This window comes from Phyllostomus hastatus, unplaced genomic scaffold, assembly GCF_019186645.2.
Source record: "Phyllostomus hastatus isolate PE091 unplaced genomic scaffold, TTU_PhHast_1.1 phas_contig_65, whole genome shotgun sequence".
Taxonomy (NCBI): domain Eukaryota; kingdom Metazoa; phylum Chordata; class Mammalia; order Chiroptera; family Phyllostomidae; genus Phyllostomus; species Phyllostomus hastatus.
Genome location: NW_025333932.1, coordinates 14,149,380 through 14,164,597, shown reverse-complemented (window position 1 = coordinate 14,164,597; position 15,218 = coordinate 14,149,380). Strand labels below are relative to the sequence as shown.

At 40.2% G+C, this 15,218-nt stretch overlaps 1 protein-coding gene across 5 annotated transcripts in view; it reads right to left on the bottom strand.

Annotated features, from left to right (window-relative positions):
- Positions 1-4,400: 4,400 nt before the first annotated feature.
- The window catches only part of WWP1 (WW domain containing E3 ubiquitin protein ligase 1), a 117,506-nt gene continuing 106,688 nt past the window's right edge, over positions 4,401-15,218 (bottom strand). For 4 of the 5 annotated variants that reach the window (XM_045849381.1, XM_045849380.1, XM_045849382.1 and 1 more), the window contains 5 exons: positions 14,285-14,405; positions 9,889-9,993; positions 7,535-7,631; positions 7,142-7,214; positions 4,401-4,660 (listed from right to left, as the gene is read on the bottom strand). In XM_045849381.1, coding sequence (XP_045705337.1) covers positions 4,561-4,660; positions 7,142-7,214; positions 7,535-7,631; positions 9,889-9,993; positions 14,285-14,405 — 496 coding nt within the window. In that variant the 3' untranslated portion in view covers positions 4,401-4,560. The remainder of the gene's footprint in view (positions 4,661-7,141; positions 7,215-7,534; positions 7,632-9,888; positions 9,994-14,284; positions 14,406-15,218) is intronic. The other variant, XM_045849383.1, reaches the window with a different exon arrangement.

Below are 15,218 nucleotides of genomic sequence, written 5' to 3'. Positions count from 1 at the left end.
AGTGGCTCTGCCTTTCTCTGTGTATATAGCCGTGTATATTCCTGAATCTTGAAATTAACTGTAGATGATGTATTTCATTCCTGGATACTTCATCATCTCAGAATATGGCCCTTTCACAAATCCATGATCTCACCTAGAAGTCCAACTTATTATCTCATACCCAGTCCTTTAAATTTCAAGTGTCCCAAAATGTCTTACTTTCTTAAAAATCAGGATGCAAACGTATATTGCATTTGGAAATTACTCCCTCAGCTTTTCTTCTCAGCTGTGACTGTGAAGTAGCCAGGCCAGTTGTCTTAGATCACAGGGCAAACACAAGGCCCGGTGGCAGAGTCCAGCCCTCCACCTTGTTTTGGCCAGCCTGGTACCTTGTTTCTACCTGGCAGCTCTGCCAACCTCGTTGCAGGTAGTTAAGGAGTAGTTACATTTATACACTCCTAAAATTACTTTCAGCCCTTTGAAGGCAACTTCGAGGCTGATGTGGCCCCCCAGTGAAAATGAGTTTGACACCTGTCTTTGATTGTCTGTTGTTCAGTGGGCCTTACTGAACCCACTTTGAGAACCACTGGCCCACCTGACTTTCAAGGACCCCCAGGTAATTATGTTGGATCTTTTGTGCTCAACTTGACATTTATCACTTTCCTTTAGAGTGACTTTGAATGTTATTTTCTGGAGATGAATTATCCGGTAATGAAATGGGAGGTAAGAGGTTTGGGTAAATGCTGTCTCCTGAGTGATTTGTGTGTGTGTGTGTGTGAGAGGAAGGGAAAGAGAGAAACATCAGATTGTTGTTCCACTTATTTATGAATTCATTGGTTGATTCTTAATGTACCCTGACCAGGGATCAAAACACCTTTGTACATCCTGGTGATTCTAACTGAGCTAGCCTACCAGGGCCTGTAGAGCTTTTAAAAAACTTTTTTTTTTTTAAATTGATTTCAGAGAGAAAGAAACATTGATTTGTTGTTCTATTTATTTATGCTTTCATTGGTTGATGCCTGTATGTGCCCTGATTAGGGATCAAACCTTCATCCTTGGTGTATTGGGATAATCCTCTAACCAACTGAGGTCCCTGGCCAGAGCTAAAGTGTTTTTAACTTTATAGATTCATAACAAGTTGCAAAAACTAATACAGGGAGGTCCTATGCATCCTGCTTTGCTTGCCCAGTAGTGATGTTTAACACAGCCAAACCCTGTTCAGATCGATCTACTTTGAAGTGTTCTTATTTGTGTATGTGTGCAGTTTTGTCACCTTGGAAACTTTTGTGACTGTTCTAGAGTCCCTGTCATCACCAGGCTCCCTGGTGCTGTCTCTTCATATACACCTCTCCATCCATCCTGACCTGTCCTATAATTTTGTCATTTTAGGAGTTATATATATAAATGGAATCATACAGTACCTGACCTTTTGAGATCTGTATTGTTGACTGTTTCTTGTGTGGGTGTTCCCATTCATTTAACCTGAATCTATTGGAAGGCAGTTAAGCCATGGGAATCTTCGGTGCTATGATCATTAGAATGGTACATCTCATATCTCTCGGATAGACACTTAGAAGTGTAGTTGTTGGGCCTGTTACAGAGCTGTTGTGTTCTCCCTGTAACTAAGGGGCAGTTCCCTCCTCTAGGACATGGCACCTTCCAGGGTTCTATGTACTTTCTTAGTCTCTGCCTTTTGACTCCCAGGAGTATGATGACCCAGGACTTCCTTTGGGTTAGACCTGCTTTGAACTACGGGAGCCCAGTCTGGCTCCGTCTTGTGCAGCCCCTCTGGGCTCCTGCCCCAGCACCGACTGCTGTTTTGAGATGCTTATTTTCCCTCGTTTCCCCTCCTATGTGTGTACACAAATATTTGTGTTCTATCTTGTAAGCATTACAGACTGGCTGGGTGGTTACAAGGACCTCCTTGTAGACGTTTCCTTTTTTAGAGGCTGTGACAAGAAATCTGAACTTGGAAATTGGCTACTATACTGTAAGAACCCAGAAGCTCTCAATTAACTTCTTGTTGGCAGTTTTCCCAACTGAGTATTTAATTACAGACTGTGGATTTTGTAAAATGACTTTTCTCACACTCTACAACAACAAAAAAAAAACAGTTTGTGGAGTCATGAGGATGAAGGAGTTACCATGAGTATCAGTATGTATATTAAATACCATGGCCCTTTGATTGTGTTCTCCTTTGTGGAAATTGGGGAGTAAAGTTGGGATTTAGTAGGAGATGCCCCTTTTGGATTTGTCTTTGTTGGCAGAACATTATTTTGGTGGCATTTTTTGCTTTTGTGCAAGCTCACTCTAGACACTGTTTTGGCCTATGTGCCTGTGCATCACTGTGGTAACTTTGGCAAGGCCCATGGGGTTCATGTGACAAATGTCCTGCACTTAGCGTTGAACTGTGTCTTGTGACTAGAGAGTGTATAATAGGTGCAGAGGAGCCTCAGAAGGTGAAGTGCCGTCTGATGAGGTCACGTGGGGATTTGATCTGTCAAAGGAAAAGCATAGAACACGAGTTTGGCTTTTAAGTTCAGTGGATTAAGAGTGTGTCTATTGAAGGGGGTGAGGAATGGGGTGAATTACAATGTCAGTGTTGCTGACACATGCCACCCTGTCTGCCTCTGAGGATGAGAAGAGCTGGGTGGGTGGGCAAGCCAAGGCTGTAGTTTAACGGTTTTTCAGACCTTTCAGTTCTAACTAACCGCTGAGGAGGGACTGAGAACAAAACCACTTGTAGTGTCTGTCCAGAGAAGGCCAGCAACTAATATGGTATATGAAAGTGTGTTGTGCCTGTGATCTGTTTGCTGGTACTGGTGCTGCATGTTGCTGAGCCTCCCCTGGGAGCTGTCTGTGCTAGGACCAGTCAGGACAGGGGATCCTGCCTGCAGGTCTGTATTTCTGTCATCATCACGGAAGGGGGAAGGCCTCTCCAGAAAGCTGATCTGGGTTATGTTAGCCCATTTGATCACAATAATTTCTTACCTGAAGTGGAGAGGGGACCAGACCCATGAAAACCTCCTGTCTTCAATCATTACAAACTCATCCAGCTGGGGCACCTTTATGTGTCTGACAGTGAACTCTTTTCAGGTATAACTTGAGGAGCACTTTGAAGACTAGTTATCACTCTGTCATATATGTTAGATTAAAAAAAAATTCTTTAGGCTTGAAAAGAACCCGTGTCAGCAGTTAGAGTTTGGGAAAGGAGTCTATTCAACCAACTGGATCACTGCCCTTATTGCATCTTTACTGTGAGTTTTGAAAAAATACAGAACACAATCTAATATATAAAAAAATTTTTTGGCAAAACAAACTTTAGGGAGATTAGATTGTATACTAATTTTTATATGTATTCAGCAGTGAAATACGTTAACATTCTAAGATGTCACTTCTGTGGTTATAGAAAATTTTTAGTTAAATGAAATTTACAGTGCATATTGAAATGATGCATATTTAAATTTTTGTATTAATTAGGAAGCCCTGTTTGGTAAAGGAGCATTAATATCACATTAGATTTTAATTTGTTATACAACTTTGTAGTTCAGAAAATGGCTTTGATAACAATTAAAAAGTTACTTAGGACAAAAATCTATATGGAAAGGGGGAAGGATCAAAAGATTGTTGATATGCTTATTTAATTCATATACATAGAATTTTCATGAACAGAAAATCATTAGACTCATTTGAGTTCAAATGCTTATGAACTCTTTAGTCCATCTGATTTAATGAACTAAAACTTTGAAAACAAAAATGGAAAAGTTCATTACCTTTTCTATGTCCCTAAGTATCAAACTGCATCAAGTTACGAATTAAAAGACCATCACACTTAAAAACAAAAGTACAGATGTGCCTGATTCTTTCAATCCCACAAATACCTAGTATCCCAAAGGAACATGTAAACAAAACTCGATGCTTCTCAATAGATTCCATCTCTAAACTAGAAAGAATGGTGCTGGGTCTGTTAGTACATGACTTTCACGTAAGGATGCTTTCATTTGTTACTTGGACTGCATTTCCTTAGTGGTGTAGCAGAGGGGAAATTTTCAACTACTGTATTTATTTAAAATAAATTGACAGGTTTGAGCACCTGTCTTCAGAAAAGCCAGCAGCATTAGTTAACATACTCTAAGTCAGATTTGGCCTAGGCCCTCAGTACCTTCCTGAACATCCACACAACTGCACATACCACATGGGATATGTCATGTGAGGGGGCAGAACTGAGGTGAAGGCATCCAGACTGCTTCCGCAGGAACGCTGTTGTGATGATGCAGCCATGCAGCTCTATAAAACTAGAGCCACTATGGGCACACTGATGTAGATACTTATTTTTAATAAAGTCTCTTGCTGCAGAAGTTAAAGGTAATCCTTTTCCTGGTCAATCAGTTCAAGGGAATAATAAATAAAGTAGAAAAGGATGAGTTCTTTTGTATATTCTGTATAACAACAGAAAACATTTATATTTAGAGATGTTCAGAAAATGCACCGTACAGAACGAACGGCTTATTTACACTTATCTGTGAAATTTTTCTTGGCTGGGGTATGTGAACACCAGAGTTCCCCAAGATGAGAAACCTTTTATTCTTGTCCAAACCCCTCTGTTTCTTCTATTGCAAAAAGAAGTTTCTCTTTCAGTTGCTCATAACTCTTATACGGTGGGAGGTCCAAGCGATTAAAACTAAACAGAAACAAAATCAGATGTGTGTTTAATAAAATGAAGATTTCTAGTACAATATTTTTAAAGCACATTTGGAAAACTAAAAGGACAGAGACATGTTACTATACTACTTATATCTATCATTATTAATGTATACAAATTTCTTGCAGCAGTCTATTCAGACTTAAGACCTAGTCATAAGAGTATTTTAACATTTCCCAGAGAAAATGGTCTAGCATTTTTAATCATTGTCTTGAAAGGCCCATTTATGTCCCTCTCTCTCCCTCTTTCGAAAGTAATCAAAACTCAGACCCTGAATGATTTCAATCTTGTCCTTTTTCATTTCTTGTACTTTGACGGGGACATCCCACAAGTAGGTAAATTGGTTTCCCTTTCCAGTAGGCAGTCTCATCCTGCCTGTAGCTGTGAGCCTTGCCTTCCTGACAACTCTTTCTTCAACCCCCACCAGTGACCTTACCTTACATTTTGAAAAAAACAAAAAGCGAAGGTTGATAACTGTCTCCCTTTCACAAAATCTAAAATCTGTCTATAGTGACAACCAACTTTTCCCCCTCCTGTCACAGCAAAGGCCAGTTCCTTTCAGCTGTCCTTGGTGATTCTCTCTGGTTATGGAATGCCCTGCCTGCCTTGGCAACTCCTTCTCTACTGGCTTCACCAATTTAATCTTGGCTGGTATGCAAATGTCTGGTCACAGGATCCCTTTTCATACTTTAAAAGTACTGAGAACCCCAAACAGCTTTTGTTGATGTGAATTATAACTACTATATTAGAAGTTAAAACTGAAAAATTTAAAAAATAATTCATTTTGAAACGTGACCTTGTTTTATATTTCCGCAAATCTTTTTACTGTCTGGACTCTGATACCTGTACAGCTCTGCTGTACTATATGATCTTGGTTAGGAAATGTACACCCACACGTTCAGCAGGAACTAGAGATGGGCTCTAGTCACTTTTTCAGATCATTGTATTATTCCTTGACACTATACTAGATTTGACCAGGTTACATGTAATATGAAATCCTATCAAAGAATTTTTTTGTACTGTTATGTAAAATCCATTGGATCGTGTTGCCCTCTGAACCATCTTTTTTTACCCGTGCATGATTTTGTGACATGTATTGGTCACTTGCAAATACTGGTTCACCAACTTACAGAGGATTTTCAAATGTGACACATTTAATTACGTCATAGAAAAAAGAATTCATCTCGTCAGTAACTGCTAATCTCACCAAAAAAGTCCTGGGAGGCTGTCAAGCCCATGGTGTGTATATGTATATATGTGTGCATATATAAAAGTTTTCCAAAATTCTAATTTTTGCTCAAAACCTTCACTGCCCACAAATGCTGTGAATTGTTTTCCTTGAAGTGACACGCTTACTTCACTACTTTCAAGAAAGTATTTGCCAAATATCCAAGTCTGAATAAACCATTTGTTAGTCATTCTTTGAAGTAATGGGAGTGTTCATAAAAAAGCCAGCCTTCAACTCAAGCAGCTGCTTAAAAGCCTCCCCTCACAACAGGCACCATCATCAGACACATGCTTAGATACCAGATGAACAAAGTCAATTCTCACAGCCTCATGAGGTGTAATCCACAGTGAACCTAGATTGTTTTTTCTTTTGCTGTCAACAGCACACATGGTTAACAAGGACCTGGTGAAGGGGTGACAGTTTGCCACCAGCATGCAGATGTGAATACCATAAAAAGGTGAAGTGTGGCTTAGCACGAACATAGTTCTGACTGAAGAGAACTGCCCATGTCAGGTCGCCACCTGCTGGGAACACTGACAGTTCTGTATTATCTCCCTGTTCACTGTCTCTGATCTCTCCTTTGGCCAGTAGATTTCCTTGAATCTCATCATCTGCTAAGTAAAACACTTTGGAAGCTTCCACTTGCCCTTACAGTGAAACCCACATTCTTCAGAGTAGTAGCCCAGGGTCCTGCACAGTTGACCTGTAATGACTGCTTGCATTTCCAAAGCCCTTATCTCTCTCCCCTGACTCACAGGTCTGTTTCACTCAAACCAGTCATTTCTGCAATTTCTCACTTCAGGGTATTTGTAAACAACCATGTACAAAGAGTGCATTTCTCAGATCTCCAGAGCATGCTGTTCATCAAACTCCAACATGGCCCTTTCTGAGGGTTCCTTGTCCACCAGGCTAGCTGTGTTTACCATGGCTCAGCTTCATTTCCCTCCAGACTTCCTAGAACTGTTGTGTGCCCTCCCCCAAGGAGTGCAAACTGACAGTGGATACTCTAAATATTGGTTTGTTCAGTCAGGGCTACACTTTGCAAGTATTCAGATTAACCAGGTAGAAACCATTTGGTGGTGCTCAGTTATAGGACGCTGCCTTAATGAGTATGTTCTAAACGCTGAAATCTGGCTACTCTAATGAATTAGCAGTTATATTGGGTCATACATTAAAAAAAAAAAAAGACAAGACTGGCTTTTACCTTCCACTTAGGACTCTCTTCAACTTACCACGTGTGGCTTCTTGGTAACCAGGTATCTTTCCCAACTTTTTCAATGCAAAATTTTTGAGGCCCATTACTTCCTAAACCAGGAAAATAAAATAAAATTTATCTGATCCTTGAAACTTTTTGGTCTTGAAAACTAGTTATATAACACATCACAAAGATAATACTACAGTGTCACTTGCTTCTGCCCTGAACAGCTCCTTCTGGCTACAGGGACCCAGCAGCAAACCTCACATCAGTGCAAAAACCAGTATCTGCAGGGGTCTACACCCTCACCACCCAGAGGGGCAGAGCAGTGGCCACTCAGGCGGGTGACTTTCCTTGTCCTACCCTACGTATAGCACCTGGAATGAGCCTTAGGCGAGTGACCAAAGTGACCCACAGAGGTGGCACTCACCCATGAGCTCAGCGAAGCCTCCAAGCGGCAGGCGGCAGGTTCCTGTGACAAACTGAAGCAGACGCATTCTCGCCTCATTGTCTGTATCCTTCACAAACTATAACAAGGCCAAAGTTAATGTAAAATAAATGCTAAGTTATCTTCAGTAATGAAAATAGTAGACATTTAAAGTATTCCTAAATTTCTTCCAGATAATTAAGAGTGAACTTGAAGAATAAGAAATTTAAGAATGAAATTGGTTCAAAAGAAAAGTGATAAAAAGTGGTTGCAGCATTTACCATTTATTAGGGCTAATTTGTGCAGTGCTGAGAATACTACAAAGAGGAAGCAGAAACTTAGAAATATCATCACTGATCCAAGAAACCAGGACAGGTGTTACAGCTGTCACCTCTGGAGTGTCCCGCCAGCACAGTGCCATGAACTTCCTGGGTGTGCAGCCCTCCCAATACTGTGAGATGGGTCCTACCTTAGCATCCCCATTACATGTAAGGAGACAAGGCCTGGAGAGCCATACAGTGTGTCCTCAAATGGCTAATAAGTGGCAGAACACACGCTGGGTAAGCTCTGAGCCACTGTCCTGTCCTGAACAACTGTACTTTCCCTTTAGGGACCCCCCAAAAAATGACCACTTCCTCCCACTCAGCACCACTTCCCAACCCAAAGTATGCATTCTTCCATAAATAATCTACTTCACTGTTTCTTTTCAAAGAAGGACACAAATGGGTTATATGCTGTTACAATGATCTGAATTGGTCTGAGCATCTTCAAAGAATGCAGGGATGCTCAGAGCAGACATGTACCTTACAGGTGGGACTAAACTTAGGGATGGACAAGACAAGTCATACACTAATCCAGCCACAATGTTTCCATGCACAATGGTGCTGCTGACATACTCCATCAGACACAAAAATGAATGGGTCTGGCATACACCTCACCACTGTCCCTAAAACCAACCCAATCCATGTGGATTTACGTGGTGTAAGTGTCAGCTTCTCAGATTTAGACACATCCAAGAGAACAGGCTGGGAGTGAGCCTAAAGGAACAATGGCAGACCCAACTGAAGCCACAGGTAGTAAGGGCAGCTTCCATGACTTTGCCTCCAGCTGCTCAGCTCTCCACTTCTTAGAGCTGGCTCCTCCACACTCGGATTTTCCTTCGAACCAGCAGACAGTGTCACAGACACACCTTCCTTCCCCCTTAATGTTCTATCGAAACCAATCTCCAGTGTCTTTGTTCATCTGCATTTAAGAGGGACTGCAGGGCATAGTATTGCAGAATGGATATATTATAGTTTATTTTACTTAGTCCCCTTCTGGTGCACATCAGATGTTTCCTGTCTCCATCAATGTTACCAGTAATGCTGCACTAAGTACTCTGGTATGTGCCATCTTGCATGTCAAAACATATCTCTAAGATGAACACATGGCACATATCCTTCCATAAAGATGCAACTTTTGGAAAATCCTTTTCTAGTAATACAAATACCCAGACCATCTTTGCACCTGAGAGTGAAGCAGTAAACCAGCTCAGTTACTATGTAAGCCTCAGTTACTAGGTTTATGTGAAGACTATCTGCTGGCCTAGAGATTTTAAATTTTCAAATGAACATATAAAACAGAGTCTAGCATGAAGATCAGTACACAGCACTTGGATGCCCAGAGACCACCTGATGGAAGCTTTAGCCACCAGGAAAGGAAAGAGAAAGGAGAGGGTGGATATTACCCTGTGGATTATTCTAATTCCCTAGCATGTTGTCACCTTCAAATGAATTGTCTGCTTTGACTTCCTCATAAAACATACTTCCTCCTTCACTTACAGAATTAAGTAGAATTTGTAGAGTACTTTGATATTGCTAGAAAAAATGCTATACCTAAATTTAAAGAAGTAATCACTTAAAGAAGATCCTGCCATTCATTCTTTCATCCAGAAATGGTCAAAATAAGCAATCTTTTAACATATATTCACTTTTTAAAAAAATCCTTGCCCAAGGATATGTTTGATTTTAGAGAGGGAAGGAAGAGGACAGAGAAAGAAAAACACTGATACACTGCCTCCTGTAAGCACCCCAACTGGTATGGAACCCACAACCCTAGGTAAGTGCTTTTACTGGGGACCAAACTGCCTCCCCGCCGCCCCCCATGCAACATTTTGCTGTATGGGATGACGCTCCAACTGAGCCACCCAAACAAAGCCACATACTCACTTTTGGTTTAGAATTCAAAGACTAAAAAACCATGTCCAAAAGTCTCAACTTGGTGTCAATAATAAAAATTTAAAAAAAAAACAAAACTTTTAAGTTGCTGCTTCATTAGAAAATATCTAAAGTACTTTGTTTCAAAAAAAATAAAAATACCTGCCAAAACCAAATAATCTGCTTGCTGTTTCTTGTGTAATGCCGATATACAGTATTTCTCTGCCAGTCAGCCAGGTCCACCTCCTGCATGCCACAGAGCATAACCTGGGGCGGGGGGGAGCACAGTCTCAGTTGTGGTCAGGACTTGGAGATGAGAACTATGACTCCATGTGCACAACAAACAGTGGTCACAGTAAGCAAATCCACAAAATTTTTATAGCTATTTATCATGAAAGATTCTTTGGTACCTTATCTATGTTTTCTGAACTCAGAAAACCACCCAGCTATTCTTTAAGAAAACAATAGGTGTGTTAAAAGAGTATCTCCCTTTACTATAAATACATCCTAAACTAGGTATCCAAATTAGTGATTCATTTCAAACATGAATTTCTGCCTTTTAAAAATTAGTGCTCTTATCTACTTAAAAAGATACTAACCTGTTTTCATTTATCCAGGATTTGGGAATAAAATATTCTATGTGAAATTTTCAAATAACTCCAATTTATTAGATATGGGATGAAACTATTTTGTGCATAACAAAATAGTATGGTGCATATTATACTTCTCACACATCAACTCTGAACTATAATTTACAGACAATGAGATGCACATTTTAAGTATAGAGTCAGATGAGCTTCGACCTGTACACATACCTGTGTAACTACCACTGCAGTAGAGATGCATTAACGTTTCTATGATGTCTCCTTTTCAGTCAAAAGCCACCACGCTCATGTGGTGCTAGGTGACCAATGACTTTGTATTCTCAAGAATATCACACACAGTGTGCATGCACATACAGTCTTGTTTGTTCCCCGCCCAACACAATGTTATACCTGGTACTTTGGGCACCAGCACTTTCTTATCACTGGGGTGTATTTCATTATATGAACATACAACACTTTATCCATTCACTTGTTGGTGAACATTTAGATTACTTCAGATTTTCAGCTTTGAAGCATAAAGTTGTGATGAACATTACAGAAAAGTCTTTGTGTGGGTTTATTTCCTTTCACTCAGGTAAATACCTAACAGTTGAAGGGGCCAGGGCATGAGGGTGAGGTGTTTCTAACATGGTATTAGAACTAAATGGCCCCAAAGTAGACTTCATTGAGCTTTCACTTGCACTTTCCAGAGACTAAGGAGCCCTTTTCAGGCATTTACCTACTGTCACTGTCCTTGTACTAAACAAGCCTTTGTTGATATCTGTTGCCATATGTGGGCTGTCTTTTAAGTAAAAACATTGAAGAGGAGAAGGTTTCAGTTTTAATGAAGTCAAATTTAATCTGTTTGTGTGGTTTATAGTTTTTTTGTGATTTCTCTAAGAAACTAAATGCCTACACCAAGATTTTGCTTCCATGTTTTTTTTTTAGCTATCATATTTATGTTTGACTTATTTTTAATTAATCTTTTTTTATGGGCTGAGGCAAGAGTTGAGGGTAATTTTCTTCCACGTGGATATCCTGGTGATTCAATGTCCTTTGTTCAGAAGACTTTCCCTTTCCTCGCTGAAATGCATTATCACTTCTGTTAAATATCAAATGACAATGACATGTGGGTCTGTCTCTGGAGTTTCCAATGTTCTACTGATCTGTTTGTTTCTCCTTTCACAAAGACAACATTGTTAACCAGGGCTAACAATTCTTGAAAGCAGGTACTGCACAGCCTCCAAATCTGTCCATCCACAGCCTTTGTATTCCTTAGTAATTTTAGAATCAGCCTATCGATTTTTACAGAAAATTCTGCTGGGATGTTGAATGGGGTTGTATTGAATATACAGATTAACTGTATATTCAGTTAGAGAGAACTGACATTTTTACAGTACTGAATCCTTCGATATATAACCTGTTATACCTTCTCCACTTATTCAAGTTACCCTTAATTTTCCTGAGCAATGTTTGAGTTTTTTGGATAGAGGTCTTACATGTCTTTGGTTAAAGTACTGTGTTTTTAGGACTAGAAGATGCACCGGACCATAAAATGCACCTAGGTTTTAGGGAGGAAAATAGGAAAAAAAATTTTTGAAGCAAAAAATGTGGTAAAATATTTAATAACCTGTGATCCTACTCCACCGCCATCGCCAACCCACAGCAAGCCAGGCACGCTATATTCGGACTATAAGACACACCTCCCTTCCCCCAAATTTGGGGGGAGTGCGTCTTATAGTCTGAAAAATATGGTAGTTCATTTTTCTCTGCTTCAGTAAATAAGACTTCCAATTGTTCATTGCTAGTATTAAGTAGAAGATAAAAATTGATTTATATAATTACTGACTTTGTACCCTACGGTCTTGTTATATTACTATTAATTCAAATAGTTTTTTGGTAGGTTCCTTGAGATTTCCTAAGTTGACAATCAATGATGTGAAACTTTCTCTTTGTTGATGCCTTTTATCAGACTGAGAAAGCTCCCTTCTAGTCCTAGTATGGTCAGAGTTTTTATAAAGAATAACTGTTATATCTTAAAGTTTAAAATATTTTTAACTTACCAAAGGGGGCATGATTATGAATAGACATTACTTTGAGTAATGATATGAATACTCATTATTGAATATTATTCATGGATTGAGACAATGAAGGGGAAGAAAAGAAAGAACAGACTAGGAGTAAAAATCAAAACCAAAAAGGGATGGGTGTTTTATCATAGCTCTGCACTATGAGCTAAAGGCAAGTCAGTACCCAACAGGACATAAGTCCCCTTATGTACTGCAAGCAGCCAACTATGTCTCAGCTGTACATGAAAACATGTAAAGACCCATTAAGGGCTATGGACTAGCACCAGCCCATCATGGCCCTCTGGGCCTCTGCTGTAGCCACTACCTAACACCCTTTCCCCAGGGGACCTCCAGGGAGAGCTTTCAGTGGTGCCATGGAACATTTTAGGTTTATGCGTTTTGAAGACCCAGAATAGTTTAATTTCCCTTAGATTCTTAGTGAAGTCTGTGATTAAAAAATGATTAACACTACCCTAAAAAATATCTTCCATTCATTCTTCTAATGTATTTCTGCTTGTTTAAGCAAGCTGTTAGGAAAGATGTAAACCAGGGCTAACGATTCAACATGTCATTCAGACGCAGAGTCCTGACTTTCAATATTTTCCCCCCCTCAGTCAGAATTTTCAGCAGGTTAATTTCTACATAGGAATACTACTATATAAAACATGAAATGCTAATTTTCACATGCAAGTTTGATTACATGGACAAACCAAGTTTCTTGGTAAAGAATCCAAGCTGGCTAAAGTTAAAACACTGCACCTACAGGGAGGGGGCTGAGAGGAAATGCCAAGGACTATCCTGGTGTCCATATGGGAAGAAAAGACTTCACAAATTCAGTGACTAATCTTTAGGGAAACAAATCAAAACAGTAATGAGATGTTATCTCACACCCCTTAGGATGTCTATCATAAAGCAAAAAAAAGAAAAAATGTGAAGATGTGTAGAAATGTGAACCCTGGTACACTTTGGTGGGAATGGAAAACTGGGGCAGTTCCTCAGAAAACTGAATACAGGATTACTTAATGATCCAGCAATCCCACTCCTTGGAACATACCTGAAGAGCTGAAAGCAGGATATAAGATACTAGTACAGCCACATTCAGAGCAGCAGCATTCACAATGACCAAAAGGTGGAGACACTGGCTGATGAATGAATAAAGAACATGTGGCCTATACATATAATGGAATATAATTCAGCCTTAAAAAAGAAATTCTGACACCTGTTGCAACGTGGATGAACCATGAGGACACTATGCTCGGTGAAATAAGCTGGTCACAGTAAGATAGATACTGTGTGAGTCCACTTAAGTGAAATAGCAAGAGTAGTCAAACAGAAAATAGGTGGGTGGTGATGGGCTAGGGAGTGGGAAATATGGAGAACTTGTTTAATGGGTAGAGTTTTAGTTTCTCAAGATGCGAAGTTCTGGAGATCTGTTGTCTAATAATGTGAACATACTTAAGATTACTGAACTGTACATTTAAGAATGACTAAGATGATAAATTGTGTTATGTGTATTTTGTCACACTCCAAAAAAATTCTCTACACTTCTAACAAATCTAAATACAGTTAACACCACTAGGAAGTCATGACTTTAAAATCTGGTATTTGGGGTAACTCATTACTAAGCCAGGGTATCAGAAAGTTTCCCCAAATGAGTAATATGGTTACACTCACTGTCTAGGACCTTACAACAGTCCTGATCGATGATTTTGTGCCCATGACATCATCATGGTTCAAAGAACATGAGCCCCTCATCCAGTGCTAGGATTTAACAGCCCCAAAACTTCTGGATGAGTGAGAAGATTCTAGATTGTGCCACATGATTTAAAACCATTGGGCATTCTGCGAAAGCACCAATTTAGCCCCTGCCCCCACTCCCTATAATACCTAATTAAAATGCTTTACCTCCAGTTCTTTTTCATCAAAGTACTGTAGCCACTGAAGAGGAACAACTTCATTGAAACCATCCAGGAATGCTTTGGTCTGCTCTTGCACTCCTCGAGAGAAACGCCATTCCGTCATTAAACTGAAAATAGACAACATATAAAGTAGGTCACTTGTATGTGGTAAAAGGCTTAGGTAAAAATCCAAAAAATCCAACTTCTAACTCCATTTTTTTCTAAATCTACCATCTGTATTCCTCACACACATGTATAGTTTTGAGTTAACACATGTCTACACGAGGAACTCACTCCAGCACCTGTACAGCTGTCAAGATGCTTTTCAAAGTGAAGAATATGTAAGAGGCTCCCTGACGATGAGGCTACACCATGAGCAGGAAGGGCAGCCACAGCCACCAAATGGACTCCCTTTCCTCCTGACCCAGCCCTCCACAGAGAAGCAACGGTGTGTCACAAGATATCAGGCACACTGTCTGCAGGCCTTGAGATGGGACAGGTTATGGTCCCTGTCAGAGAAGACTCAACACTGATTTACTGGAGAACACAAAGGTTTCCTAACATTTAAAGGAGAAGTTACTTAAGACAGAAACAAAACATTCGGGGGAGTCATAAGGCAGTTGTAGAGGAGGGAGGCAAGAAGGAGGAAGAAAATTCGGCAGTTATAAGGTCTGGAAGGGAGGTGGGTGTGGAGGCCCCTGTGCAGCAGCCATGGAAACTGGGTGAGGGAGCAGCCTCTCCACGTCTCCTGCTTCCAACCCCTCCCTAGTGTGGAGGAGGAAGGTGCTTGACTTGTTTCAGACACCTTTCATCCTTGCTGCCTCCAAAACTCCACTACGTCAGTTACGTAAGCCCTCAATTCTGTCCAACTGCCCCCATGCGGCTCAGATGGCTCTCTTCCAAACACCCCCTTCAGTCCATTGCCCCTCCCTAGCCTGCCA